General features: G+C 40.8%; 1 protein-coding gene and 1 long non-coding RNA gene across 3 annotated transcripts; both read left to right on the top strand.

Moving 5' to 3' along the window:
- The first annotated feature begins 487 nt into the window (after positions 1–487).
- LOC104424707 (hypothetical protein) lies at positions 488–1,955 on the top strand. 2 transcript variants are annotated; one of them, XM_018867996.2, is made up of 2 exons: positions 488–850; positions 1,503–1,935. In XM_018867996.2, exons 1-2 carry the CDS (start codon positions 722–724, stop codon positions 1,707–1,709), a joined length of 336 nt encoding a protein of 111 aa, XP_018723541.2. In that variant the 5' UTR covers positions 488–721; the 3' UTR covers positions 1,710–1,935. The 2 variants fall into 2 exon arrangements, with proteins under 2 accessions (XP_018723541.2, XP_010035501.2); XM_010037199.3 differs by having other exon boundaries at positions 510–850; positions 1,443–1,955.
- Positions 1,956–5,599: 3,644 nt separating this feature from the next.
- LOC104424698 lies at positions 5,600–8,788 on the top strand. The gene is made up of 4 exons (XR_005548762.1): positions 5,600–5,817; positions 5,937–6,093; positions 6,190–6,256; positions 7,998–8,788. It is a non-coding gene; the product is annotated as an uncharacterized LOC104424698 (long non-coding RNA).
- Positions 8,789–12,457: the final 3,669 nt, after the last annotated feature.

Genomic DNA, 12,457 nt, shown 5'->3' with positions numbered 1-12,457 from the left:
GATGGGACTAAATGATATTCTTTTTGCAAATCGTTGCATAATGATGTCTGTCATTCTAACAAGATGCACCTATGGAACGAAACAAGTTACTTTTTATTGTTGCACAAAAGTTGGGATACACTCTTGATTATCATTTGCTTTAATGCTTTCCTCAAGCTCACTCCATGAGTGTGCACGAGCATCGGGGTCTATGTATGCTTGTGTGTGCAGTTGAGAGAGAGAGAGAGAGAGAGATGTTAGCTCTCTCATCCATTCATGGATGACCCAGGCAACATGAGAATAAGAGATCTGAGTCTATCTTGGATGAGATATCTGGGAGTAGGTTGTTTTTTCCCCACCTCAACCTCATATCTCCCCTCCTTTTCACTCCAATTGGATATTATCATAACTTCACTCAGGGATTCTTGTGGGGCTGGGAATCTTGGGACAGATTGGCCCAACTGTCACTCATGACCCACCATCCCACATGCCCATGAACTCAACTTCCTCACCCATTCCTTCCCTTTCCACTACTTAAAAACACCCTTCAAGTCCCGCTCAACTGGGAAGGGAAAGAAAAAAGGCCAAGTGACTGAAAATAGCAATAACACTTGTTCGGGTTTCTTTCATCCTCTTGGACAACATAAGAGAGAGAGAGAGAGAGAAGATAGCTATGGAGCCTAGAGAGTAGAGAAAGTGTGTCTTAAACATCAAGCTTAGAGTTTTTGGAAGAGAGATAAAAATGGAAGTAGCAACGCTGGATGTGGAAGATGATGTGTATTTTGCAGACTTGAGCAAGCAGATTTCTCTTCTGATCATGGATGAAGATGAACACTTGCCTGTTACTCAGTGGCCTTCTGCTCCTCTCCAGGTATTTTTTTCAACTTCCCTTCACTGCTATGTCGATGCTATCTGCCTCTTCATAGCTCAAATAGTTATGTCAAATCATACTGAATTAGTTCAATGGGATTGCTCATCCGTTTGTCATATTTAGACTTCACGCTAGTTCAATACGCTATATCTTCCCAGAAGAGTTTTGCTGCAAAAAATTGCAAAGTTTATTATGGAAGGAGTATTCATATGATTCGGCCAAATTGTTCTATGTTGCACAGTTTCTTTTATATTTTTGTTAGAATGTTTAGACCAACTCTTGTACAAACATTTTCAATACCCATCCGTGAATTTTCCTTGAACATTGCTCCGCTTAATTTGCAAATTCTCCTTTAGTTGCTAAAGCTTCAAAATTTGAGGAACCTTGTGCCGTAGTAGTTGTATTCCTGATGAAACAAGTAATCTATCACTTTTCAGTGAAGTAATCGTAGCACAATAAATAAAGAAGATGGTATTTGAAAATGTTGAAAAATCTCAATTCTGATTGATAATACTACGTGAAATACATGAATTGATACTTCCTCCGTGTGGTTTATAGCTGTGTCATTTACATTTTTCTCCATATATCGCAGGGTTTCTCAAGAATGGAAATTAACTCATCATCCATGCCATCTCCGTCATTATACGAGCAGGTTTGCGCGAGGGAAAGCAAAGGGACTGGTGTCTTCATTCCCAAGTGCTCTCATCCCAGAAGAAGAAGCAGACATGGAAGACATAGCTCGAGCTTCAACAACAATACGAGATCCTACAGGCAAACTGACAGCACAAGAAGGCTCTCTCAAGCTCCTCAGACCAATTCTTCGAATCCAAGACTAAATTCTAGGGCAATGGATTCATAGAAAATTATGGTAAAAACAAGATGAAATCAAATGGTTGGTGCTTGGCAAATGGGTCTGATTATTAGGGAAGAAGATGCTGATGTCATAATTCGGATATGCATGGTGTTCTCAATTTTCAGGTGTAATAAGGCCCATCAATCATATGGTCCTGTGGGTCTCCTGATAAGATAATGCCTTCGCCTTCTATAGCTTGTTTTATTCATTGTTAGTAACCACATTACATTTATTTATATATTTATTTACTTATTTATTTCCACAAACCGATTATATAATTTATACTCCACAATCATGCGTTAAAATGAACTAATGTTTTAAAAGTAAAAGAATTGCCAACAAGATATCGACTTTGCAGATAAGAGAGTTTGTTTTTCTGCTTGTGGTTTTGGGTTCAAATTTTTATTGGGAATACTTTTTTCAGTTTTATTGGGAATACTTTAAGATTAAAATATTGAATGCACCAAGCTAATACAGAAAAGCATGCCTTTAAAATTACACGGGGAGTTGCACTACCTTACTGCTAAAAAAAAAAATACACAAACTCTTGCCACCGTGAAAAATTTTACACAACCTTCAAATTGTAGAACATTTTACCATAGTGACAAACTTAACAACTTTCGGATAAAAAAAAATGCATTACGTATGGTCCATGTGACAAAAATAGCATTGGCTAGTATTTTGCCCATAACCGGAAGGTCAGAACCTTCCTTTGAAAGGTCTTAGTCTCAAAAAGAGTGAATCAGTGCTTATTTTAGGCCAATAAAAGTTCATTGGATTGTTTAAAGAAAAGCAATGTGATTTCAGGACATAGGAGAAAGTAAGAAATGTACATAAAGATGGAAGTGGAGTCTAAAAGATTTGAATAATAACTTTATTTGTTCAATTATTTCAGTACAAGTTGCAATCACCTTACTATCATGATTATCTCGTTATACATTTTTTGCACCCAAGAAAGCAGTAGCCAATGCAACAATTATAGCAAAGGACATCTTTCTAGCTAGTTGGTGATAATTGATGAACATGTCACTAGATTCACTCGGTGGGGAATCAGTCATGTCATAGCTTATATTACCCCAGAAAAAGTTGCAACTTCGATTTGATCTTGTCCCAACCAAGAGTTAAAAAAAAAAAAAAATCCTAGTATTTTTTTATCGGATGTGGGCCACATAGAGAGACAAAAGTTTTCCCAACTTGCAAAGCCAGCCTAAAATGAAAAGGACTGATGATGTGAAAGATTGTTCTCGGCCGTTATCGTTGGCTTCCACGAGGCCGCCAATTAACAAGCTCAAATTCAAAATAGTAATAATATATAATAATAATAAGTTATTGAATTTAAACTCTATTTATTTCATAAATAATGAATAATTTAAAATATATATTTCTAAAAATGATTGTTTAAAATAATTAATTAATGAAAAATATTCCTATTATCCATAATTTAAAAAATATATATTTTACAAATCATCAATTTTTCTACCAATTAATGAAGCCTTAAATGGGGTAAGTAATTTTATTGAGATATTTTTAAGGTCACTATTGAAGCTGTCCTGGTACATGAGATTTGGCAATCTTATCAACAACCATGTTCATCATCATTTATAGGCCGTTTTGATTGCAGTTGTGCGTCCAATCCATGATGTCACTATCCAACACTCAAAAATGCTTGGAAGGGATGATGCCTCCAAGAGAGGGACTCACGATAAGACAAAGATCAAATGATTAGGGATGCAACTAAGTCAAGCAATTTGCAAGATAGCACTCCTAGTATCATCCGAAAGGTGAGTTTGAGTGGCTTCAGCATCAAATTGAGCTGGATGTTGAGATTGCGATAATGATTAAAATTCAAACATTCCCGATGCCAATAGTACATAATCTCGAAAAATAAACTGATTTTTCACTGAATAGGGTGAGTAGGAACTCACCCGTAGTTTTGTCTTTGAGCTTGATATGTTGAAGTTAAGTTCCAGAAGTTAGAGTCTTCACAAGTAACACAAGGTTCTAAGCAAGATTATCATCAAAGGCAAAGCCACAGAGAGAGAACCGCTAAAAATAACCTCAAATGGAGCGGTGCCTTTATCTTTGGAGGAAAGCTATAGCTAACTTCGCATGTGCTAATCTCATGGGTTGCCTTAGTTTTCAGTCATCTTCAGCTTTCTTGCCCCGTCAAGCAGACATTCCATGGGGCCAGTTTTCAGTTTTTGATGAGAAAGTTAGCAAAAAAATCCCAATTCTATTGTAAGAATATCAATTTAGTTATAAACTTTTCAATTCAACCAATTTAATTCTAAACTTTTCGACAATTTGTCAATATAATCATCCCAGTCAATTTTGACCGAAATCATTGGCTTGGATGCCAACCATCTTATGTGACATAAAAGGCACAAATGAAAAAAAATACATATTTTTCTGATTTTTTATAAAAAAATTTATATCTTTTATTGTTTTTCCCCCTCTACTAGTCACTTGGCCTTGGCAATGGTGGACCCTCGCTGACCTCGCCAAATTGGGTGAAGATCTATATTGCCAAATCTGACGAGGCAAAGGCTAAGCGAGGCCTAACCTCTCTAGATCTACTAAGGTCGAGCCTCACCAATGGCTAGACAAGGCTCAACCTCGCTAGGTCAGGCGAGGCAGCCCTCACCTATGGTCGATTGCCGGCTATTGCCATAGTCTGATGACTCGAAGGAAGAAGGAAAAAAAACAAGAAAAAAAATTATAAAACCTATAAAAAGAATTTTAAAAAATTGTTTAACGCTAGCCACCCCATGTAAAATAGCTATCGTTTATATTAGCGATTTTCAAGTAAATTTGACCAAAATAATTATATTGGTAAATCGTCAAAAGATTTAGTATTAAATTGATTAAATTAAATGGTTTATATTTAGTACTAAATTGATTAAATTAAATGTTTTATAATTAAATTAATATTCATATAATAAATTTACGATTTTTATTGTAATTATCCTGTTTTGGGTCGTGTCTTTTCAATTCCATAATTGGGGCACCCCTTGATTCGGATCTTTGCACACGACTCTCTTCTAGTAGTCTGGACCATGTGTGAGAAGGGGCATCCATCAATCCAACGTACAATTTTCTAACTTGAATAGGTACACGCCTTTATTACTCGTTGCATCGCTAGAACCGGGTCACCATAGCATGATCGTACGTCATTCAATTTCTCAGTCATTCAAACCCAGAATGTCTGTTCTTGGGTTTGAAGGTGGGGATCAATTTAGGTGAACTTTGTAATGGTTTCCATCAGCTTCTATGATGATAGTATTCCCTTTTCTTTATTCTTATCATATTGATTGTAATGAGTTTATAAAACTAGAGGCGAGAACGTGGATTAAGAAATCATATTAAATTAGAATAACCGAGAATACTATTTGATCTTAGATATCTAGTTATAGGGTAATCTTAACAAACGGTAGGAAACTTTCACTTTCATGTTGGGGTTGTCCTACCTGCCTGATAACTAATAAGACTATGTTCTTGATTTTAATGTGCCGGTACAAGCACGACAAACATTCTCAAGTTTATTTCTGTGTATTTTTTTTTTGTCAGAAAGATAACTTCCATTACTTAGCCATCATTAGAGTGCCACAAAGTTTTGACATCTGAACATAAAATTAACAAAAGAGAAGGGGGGGACAGATTAGCCAATTAAGGGGAAGTTATCCTGCTTTGTGGGCTTTTGCGACCCAGTCCGCTGCTCTATTTTCTTCTCTGGGCTTGTGGGTTAATTTGACATTGGGCATGAGCCTCAAGAGGGATTTGCAGTCCGTGGTTACTATTCGTGCAGCCCATACGCCTTCCTTTTGGCCCAAGATGCTTTGAACTGCTTCAAGATTGTCTGAGATGAGTTGGAAGTCAAAGTCTTTTTTCGATTTGGAAGTACTTACCCGAGCGTGTGTGGCTGTTCTGTTCGAAGACTTGAAGAAGCCAGAGCAAACCTTCTTTCACTGCTAGGGTTTCGGCGATTAGGGCAAAGGGCGCGTGGATTGGCTTTGCGAAACCGTCTGCGAGGAGCCCGGTGCTGTTCCGAACTACTCCTGCTATTGAACCAGACATGGAGGAGCTACACCAGGCGCTGTCGACGTGGATTATACAGGTATGGGGATGTTCTTCTTCGTAGCTGGGTTATGCTCTGTTTTTGGGGCCACTGTTCGTTGGATCTCGATGCTGCTCTGTAGGTGCCGGTGACTTATGATGCTGGGTTTTGTTCTGTAGATGCCGGTTGATGTACAGGAGGTTCATGGTAGTCGCATCTTCAAAGATCAGCCTGAGGTTGGGCCTTCGAGCTTGGAATATCATGGCATTCCTTGCTTTCCGGATCTGCCATAGAATCTCGGCGAAAAAAGCTTTTGACTGACGATCCACTGCCGAGGTAAAGATTTCCGAAACCCATTTGTCTATACGGGTTATCTTCCGTGGGGAGGTATCGATCATCAGTCGCGGGTCTAACCAGATCTCTTTTGTCCAGCTGCATAGCGCGAACAAATGCTCGACCGTTTCTGGGTGTTGGTTGCAGATAGAGCATCTTGGATATGGTATTATCTTTCTCTTAAATAGATTTTCTTTGGTGGGGAGAGCATTGTTACACAGGCTCCATACTAGGAATTGAACTTTGGGACTGGTTTGTAGCTTCCAGATGTCGCGCCATAGTGTTTTGGGGGTCTGGTAGGAAGAAGAGGGCAACATTGCTGATGAAGGCTTCTCATAATCTCTGGAGTAGATTGTAGCCACTCTTTACTGTGTAGGATCCTGATCCATTTGCTGTCCAAAGTAGTTGATCAAGCTTCGGGGATAGACTGAGAGGAGTCGCTAGTATTTCCTTTGCTACACCGTCGGAGAAGAGCATATTTATTTTCTGTGCGTTCCATTCTCTGGTGTTTTGGTGTATCAATTCAGCCACCCTTTGTGGGTCTTCTCTATTTGGGGGTCCGCCAATCTTGCCCATGGTTAGCCAATGATCCTCGCGAATTCGGATTTCCTCTCCACCTCCTACTTCCCATTTTATTGCTGGTTCTATTACCTCCCTTCCTATCAAGAGACTTTGCCACCCCCAAGACGGTCTGTGGCCTTTATGAGCATTCCAGAAAGTGTCTCTTGGAAAATATAGGCTCCTTAGAATTCTGCTCCATAGGGCTTCCGGGGCTTGAATCAGACACCAAGCTTGTTTCCCTAGCAAAGATTTGTTAAAAGTCACAAGATCTCTAAAGCCAAGACCTCCGCAGTCCTTTCGGGTTTTTAAAAGGTCCCAATTCTTCCAATGAACCCATTTTTTTGCTGAATTTTGCTTCCACCAGAAATTAGAGATTCGCTGTTCTAACGCCCGACATATAGATATTGGGATTTTGAAGAGAGACATCGCGTATTATGGTAAGGCTTGGACTACTTGTCTTGATAAGGATCGCTTTCCCGCCTTGGATATGAGTTTTTCTTTCCAGCCTTCTAGTTTCTTTTCCACACGAGCAAGGACCCAAGCAAACATGTCTTTTTTGGTCTAACCCCAATCTGAAGGTATTCCCAGGTATTTCCCTGTTTTTTCCATGATAGGAACCCTTAATTGATGCGCAATATTTGATTTTAAAGAATGAGGGCAGCCCTTCCCGAAGAAAATCCCATACTTGTTTAGGTTGATGGCTTGACCCGAGGCAAAGCAGTATTGGTTTAGGATGTTTGCCAGATTTTGGGCCTCAGTGATTGTTCCATTAAGGAAGAAGATAGCGTCATCAGCAAAGAGAATGTGAGATAGAGTGGGGCAAGATGGGTTTAGTTTGATACCTTTGAGAGTTTGGTCTTCAATGGCCTTTGTCATGAGTGATGAGAGAGCATTGGCCATGAGAATAAAGAGGTAGGGGGATAATGGGTCCCCTTGTCGGATTCCTCGAGATGGGGTAAAAGGGTTGCAAAGGTCGCCATTAACTCTCACACTATATGAGACTGTGGAGATACATTTTCTGACTAAGAATACCCATTTGGCACAAAATCCCAGCTGTAGCATATAATCACAGAGGAAGTCCCATTCCACCCTATCAAAAGCTTTTTGCATGTCAAGTTTAAGGACCGCCTCAAACTTCCGCTTCATTTTCCTCACTTGTAGCTGATGTAGGACCTCTTGAACAATGAAAATATTGTCCTGGATTTGACGGCCACTAACAAAAGCACTTTGTTCTTGGGAGATTAAGTTCGGGAGGAGGGGTTTTAGTCTTTTTGCCATGACTTTGGCGATAATTTTATAACTGAAATTGCAAAAACTAATAGGCCTGTATTGGGTTATACTTTCAGGTTGTGCTACTTTGGGGATTAGAGCGATATGGGTCCTATTCAAGTCAGGATCGAGAGTACCTTGGCTGAAGAAGGAGTCTACCAATCTAAGAATATCATGTCGGACCACCTGCCACTGGCTTTGGTAAAATAATCCATTAAGTCCGTCCAGCCTTGGTGCTTTGGTAGCTCCCAATTGAAAGACTGCATTTCTTACTTCTTCCTCTGAGATTGGCTTGATTAAATCTACATTCATCTCATCATTTACCAGCTGTATGCACTGGTCGAGGATAAGTTGATAATTTCTCTCTCCCACCGTGGTGTATAGACTTTGATAAAAAGCCCTGATATGCTGTTTTATGATTGAAGGCTCCAGGCTCCATGTATCTTCGTCAATCTGTAACATAGAGATTCTGTTTCTACTTCTCCTTTGTACAGTCGTGGCATGAAAAAATTTTGTGTTTTGGCCGCCCCATGTGAGCCACTTAATTCTTGAACGCATGCTCCAGTACATTTCCTCTTGTCGCCAAAGGCTTCTATTTTTCCAGCTACTTTTCTGTACTCCTCTCTGTCGTGAGGCTCATCTTCCTTGTTTGTCAACTCCGTTAGTTTTTGCTTGAGTAGATCTATTTGACAGCGTGCATTGTGAAATTTTCTCCGGCTCCATATGGTTAGGTCGGCTACAACTTTCTGTATTTTGCTTACAAAGTTTCTGTGGTGAATGCTGTTTTTTCCCCAAGCCTCTTGGATCACTTCTATACATTCCTTTTCTTCAAGCCAGTATGCCTCAAATTTGAACTCCTTCTTTCTTCTTGCAGGTTTTGGCTCTAGTGTAAGTAGCAAGGGGCTATGATCCGAACCAATCGCCGGTAGAGCGAGAATCTCTGCATTTGGAAATTGTACTCTCCATGCCCAATCACATAAAGCTCTGTCAAGCCTTTTCTTCACTAGGTCATTTCCGGCTCTATTGTTGGTCTAGGTAAATTTATAGCCTTTGCTTTCTATATCCATTAAGGAGCATGAGTCCATGAAAGCACAAAAGGCCACCATTCTGTGTCTATATGCTTCCCTTCTTCTAGCTTTCTCCCAATAATAAAGAACCTCGTTGAAATCTCCCATGCAAAGCCAGGGTAGGTTATTGGATAAGTGAGTTGAGGATAGCAGTTGCCAAAGGTTTAATCTCTCTTGGAAAGAGGTGGATGCGTGAAGAAATGATATTCTCATCTGAGCGCCGCTGCTGATAACTGTACAGTTTATATCAATAATCTCCCCAAAACATGCTAGAACTTCCACTTGCACTTGATCATCCCACATTAGAATTAGCCCCCCTGCTGTTCCATTTGGATTGATTATAGTAGAGTTGCCGAACTTTAGGCTTTTCGTATTCTATCGACCTTGCTTTCTTTATTCTTGGTTTCCATAAGGAACACCAAGTCGGGCTTCTCTTGAGCCACTAAGGCTCTAAGGTGCTGAACTGTCAAGGGCGTGCCCAGGCCCTGATAGTTCCAGCAAAGGATCCTCATGTATGACCTGGTGGCTTATTAGGGCTAGCCACCAAAGCCCGTTCCAGGATGCCTTCCATCGATTTGATTGGAGTATCCAATAAGTTCTCCTCATCTAGAAGATGAATTGTAGAGGATCTTTTCTCATAAGGATTAACCCTTTTCTGCTTCTTTGTCACAGGGGTTTTGAGCTTGTTTTTATTTTTCCTCAGGTAATCGGCACCTTTGTCTTCCTCCGCCGAAGGGAGAAGCAATAGCTGGGTTTGTTGAGGCCTCTTCCCCTTATTTGGGAAGCTATGATCATCCATCCATGTATCATCTCTTGGTGCGTTTGCTGGGGGCGTGGGTAGAATTATGGCTAAGGCCTCTGGTTCAACAACAAATGGTTCTGGTCTAGTTGCATTTACAGTGGATGTCATGGGAGTTTCGGGCACCATTTCTTCCTCTTCATTGTGGTGGTCAATTTGCCCATAGAAGGTCTTCCAACAAGGACTGTGTTCGCTAACTTCTGCTTTCAGCCAAGAGCCATACTTCCCTGGTTTGTCTTGAGCCAATCCCGTCTCTTCATAAGGTATTTCAGGGCAATAATTGGCATAATGCCCAATTCGACCACATGAGAAGCAGAAATGAGGTAGCCTTTCATATTTAAAGTCTAGCCACCATTTGTTTCCTCCAAAAGCAACCACTGTTCCTGTTTTCAAAGGAGTGGACAGATTTAGACTGACTTTTGCTTTGCCTAACTTACGCCAGTTACTGTTGCGAGCCTCCAGTTGGACCTTCTCCACTTTGCCGAGCTTTGAGGCTATATTCCTGACAGAATCTTCATTTATCCGAGCTCGAGGTAATCCCAATATATGCACCCAAAAGGCGTTGTGAGAAAAGTCATAGCAATGTTCGGAGGTATTAGGATCGCCTTCTAAGAGTACAAGTAAGTTACTTGAAAATGACCAAGGTCCGTTTTCTACGACTCTTTTTTTATCCTCCAGCGATTCGAATAAGAAGCAGAAAAAACCAGGGTTAATAACTTCACATTTGACAGAATCTGTTTTCCATGCCCTCCTCATGGTGCTTATAAATGCCGGAAAATTGACATTTGGTTTAGAAATCAGTTTACCATACAGAGTCAGTTCACTTTCTTGCTTGTCTTTGTCAGGTATGTGGGCATCCAGCTCCGTAACTTCATCTTCTGACCAGAGGTCCCCCATCCGTTTGCATAGTGCTGCCAGTCGGAGTTGGTTTTCTTTGAGTTTGTCCATGTGAGCCTGGATATATGATTGTTTGGTAGATATAGGTTTTGGATTGCCGAATGGTTTGGTGGCCGAGCTTGATGGAGTGAAGGGAGCTCAATGTGTGTGTATATGGACTGATTTGGGGATTTAGATAAGTACAGAGAGGAGATTATAGGGTATTATGCTATTGAGTGGGGGGTTTGGTAGGGTTTGTGGTAAAGACTGGGAAGCGGTGGTGATCGAAGCGTGATGTGGAGGTATTTGAAAGGGAGGAGAAATTTTGCAAGTCCATTCGGCTCAGTCAGCCATTGTTCGCAGAAGAAGGTTTGAGGGTGATTCGATTGAAAGGTAGAATCTGGGAGGGTTAGGGTTTTGGTGAGCTTGGGGTTCGAAAACTGGGTGAAAGGAGATTATCCGGTGGAGAGGCCATTTGATTGAGAGAAACTTCAAATTCAGGTGCAGGGGAAGGCTGTCAACGAGGACAGAGAAAGAGCTCACGCCATTGATGAGGGGGAGAGCGCTACGAGGGTTAGGGTTTTGGTGAGCTTGGGGTTCAAAAACTAGGTGAGAGGAGATTATCCGGTGGAGAGGCCATGTGGTTGAGAGAAGCCTCAGATTTGGGTGCAGGGGAGGGCTGTCAACAAGGACAGAGAAGGAGCTCACGCCATTGATGAGGGGGAGAGCGCTACGAGAGCACAGACACGCCTAGGCCTACTTTACATGCCCCTCTTAGTGGCAATTGCGCTCTTTATTTCTGTGTATTTATCTTCTCTAGAAGGAGGTAATACCCTCTAAGTTGTTTTACGTTGAGGAAGTTTTGAGGTTCAAATTAAATAAGGATGAAACCTTTTAAGGACATATTTAGTTCCATAATTCGACAATTATGTAAAACAAATTAAAATGGGTCCTCAAAAGATGAAACCCGACAGAATGGTCTTGAACGGGTTTCTATTATAACCAAATTTCAACTCTGCTGAGTAATAATTGTGGCAGGTCTTTCTGAAATTTGCGAAGCCATCGTAAACCGATTTTCACTCACACTGCTTCTATCGATCTCTCTTGTCTCGTGGAGGTCGCGTTCCCGATGAACTTTACGGCTCTAGAAGGTCGAACATAATCGAGCATCGTTAGCGGTGACCGGCGAATAGGTCCGCATCGTTACACTGCAGACGTGCGGTGTTCTTTTCAACTTGTCTTAAGTATTTTATTTGTCCTGGGGTGAAAGATCTGATTATTTAGTTCTATGTTTTACAGGGCATCCCAGTGCAAGGCTTTTTCATTTATAAATTAATGAAATTTTTCATATCATGGTATTTACGAAAATTTCACTAGGATTAAGGTGGCAATGGAACGGCGGCGGCAATAAGAGTGGAGTGGCTATCGTATAGAAGAAGCATCTTGTTAACCATTGTCCATGAACACTTGTTAAGCATTCTAAATAAGAGGATATATTTTGATTTTCAATATATTGATCACACATATCACAAGGGAATAGGTTGCATTGAAAATCATATTTCTTCTTTAAAGGGTGTTTAACAAATGCACTGAAAGCCAAATTCAAAATAAGAATTATGGTTATAGATGGATTAAACATAGCGAAGGGCAAGGGGTTCAGGCCTGCCGCCCTGTCAGGCCCCGACCCGACCCAAAGGAGGCAGTTTTCCACCACAAGAAACGATTGCCAAGGACAATCGTTGGGAAAGGCGCAGCCCGGCCCGCCCTGACATGTGCCAAGTGCCCATCCCCAGTT

Source organism: Eucalyptus grandis, chromosome 2, assembly GCF_016545825.1.
Source record: "Eucalyptus grandis isolate ANBG69807.140 chromosome 2, ASM1654582v1, whole genome shotgun sequence".
In the NCBI taxonomy this organism is placed as follows: Eukaryota; Viridiplantae; Streptophyta; class Magnoliopsida; order Myrtales; family Myrtaceae; genus Eucalyptus; species Eucalyptus grandis.
This window is presented reverse-complemented; position numbering and strand designations above follow the sequence as displayed.

Coding starts and splice junctions, on each gene's coding strand:
- LOC104424707 (XM_010037199.3), top strand. CDS start 722: ATGGAAGTAGCAACGCTGGATGTGGAAGATGATGTGTATTTTGCAGAC. Junction 851..1,442: donor GGCCTTCTGCTCCTCTCCAG/GTATTTTTTTCA, acceptor CATATATCGCAG/GGTTTCTCAAGAATGGAAAT.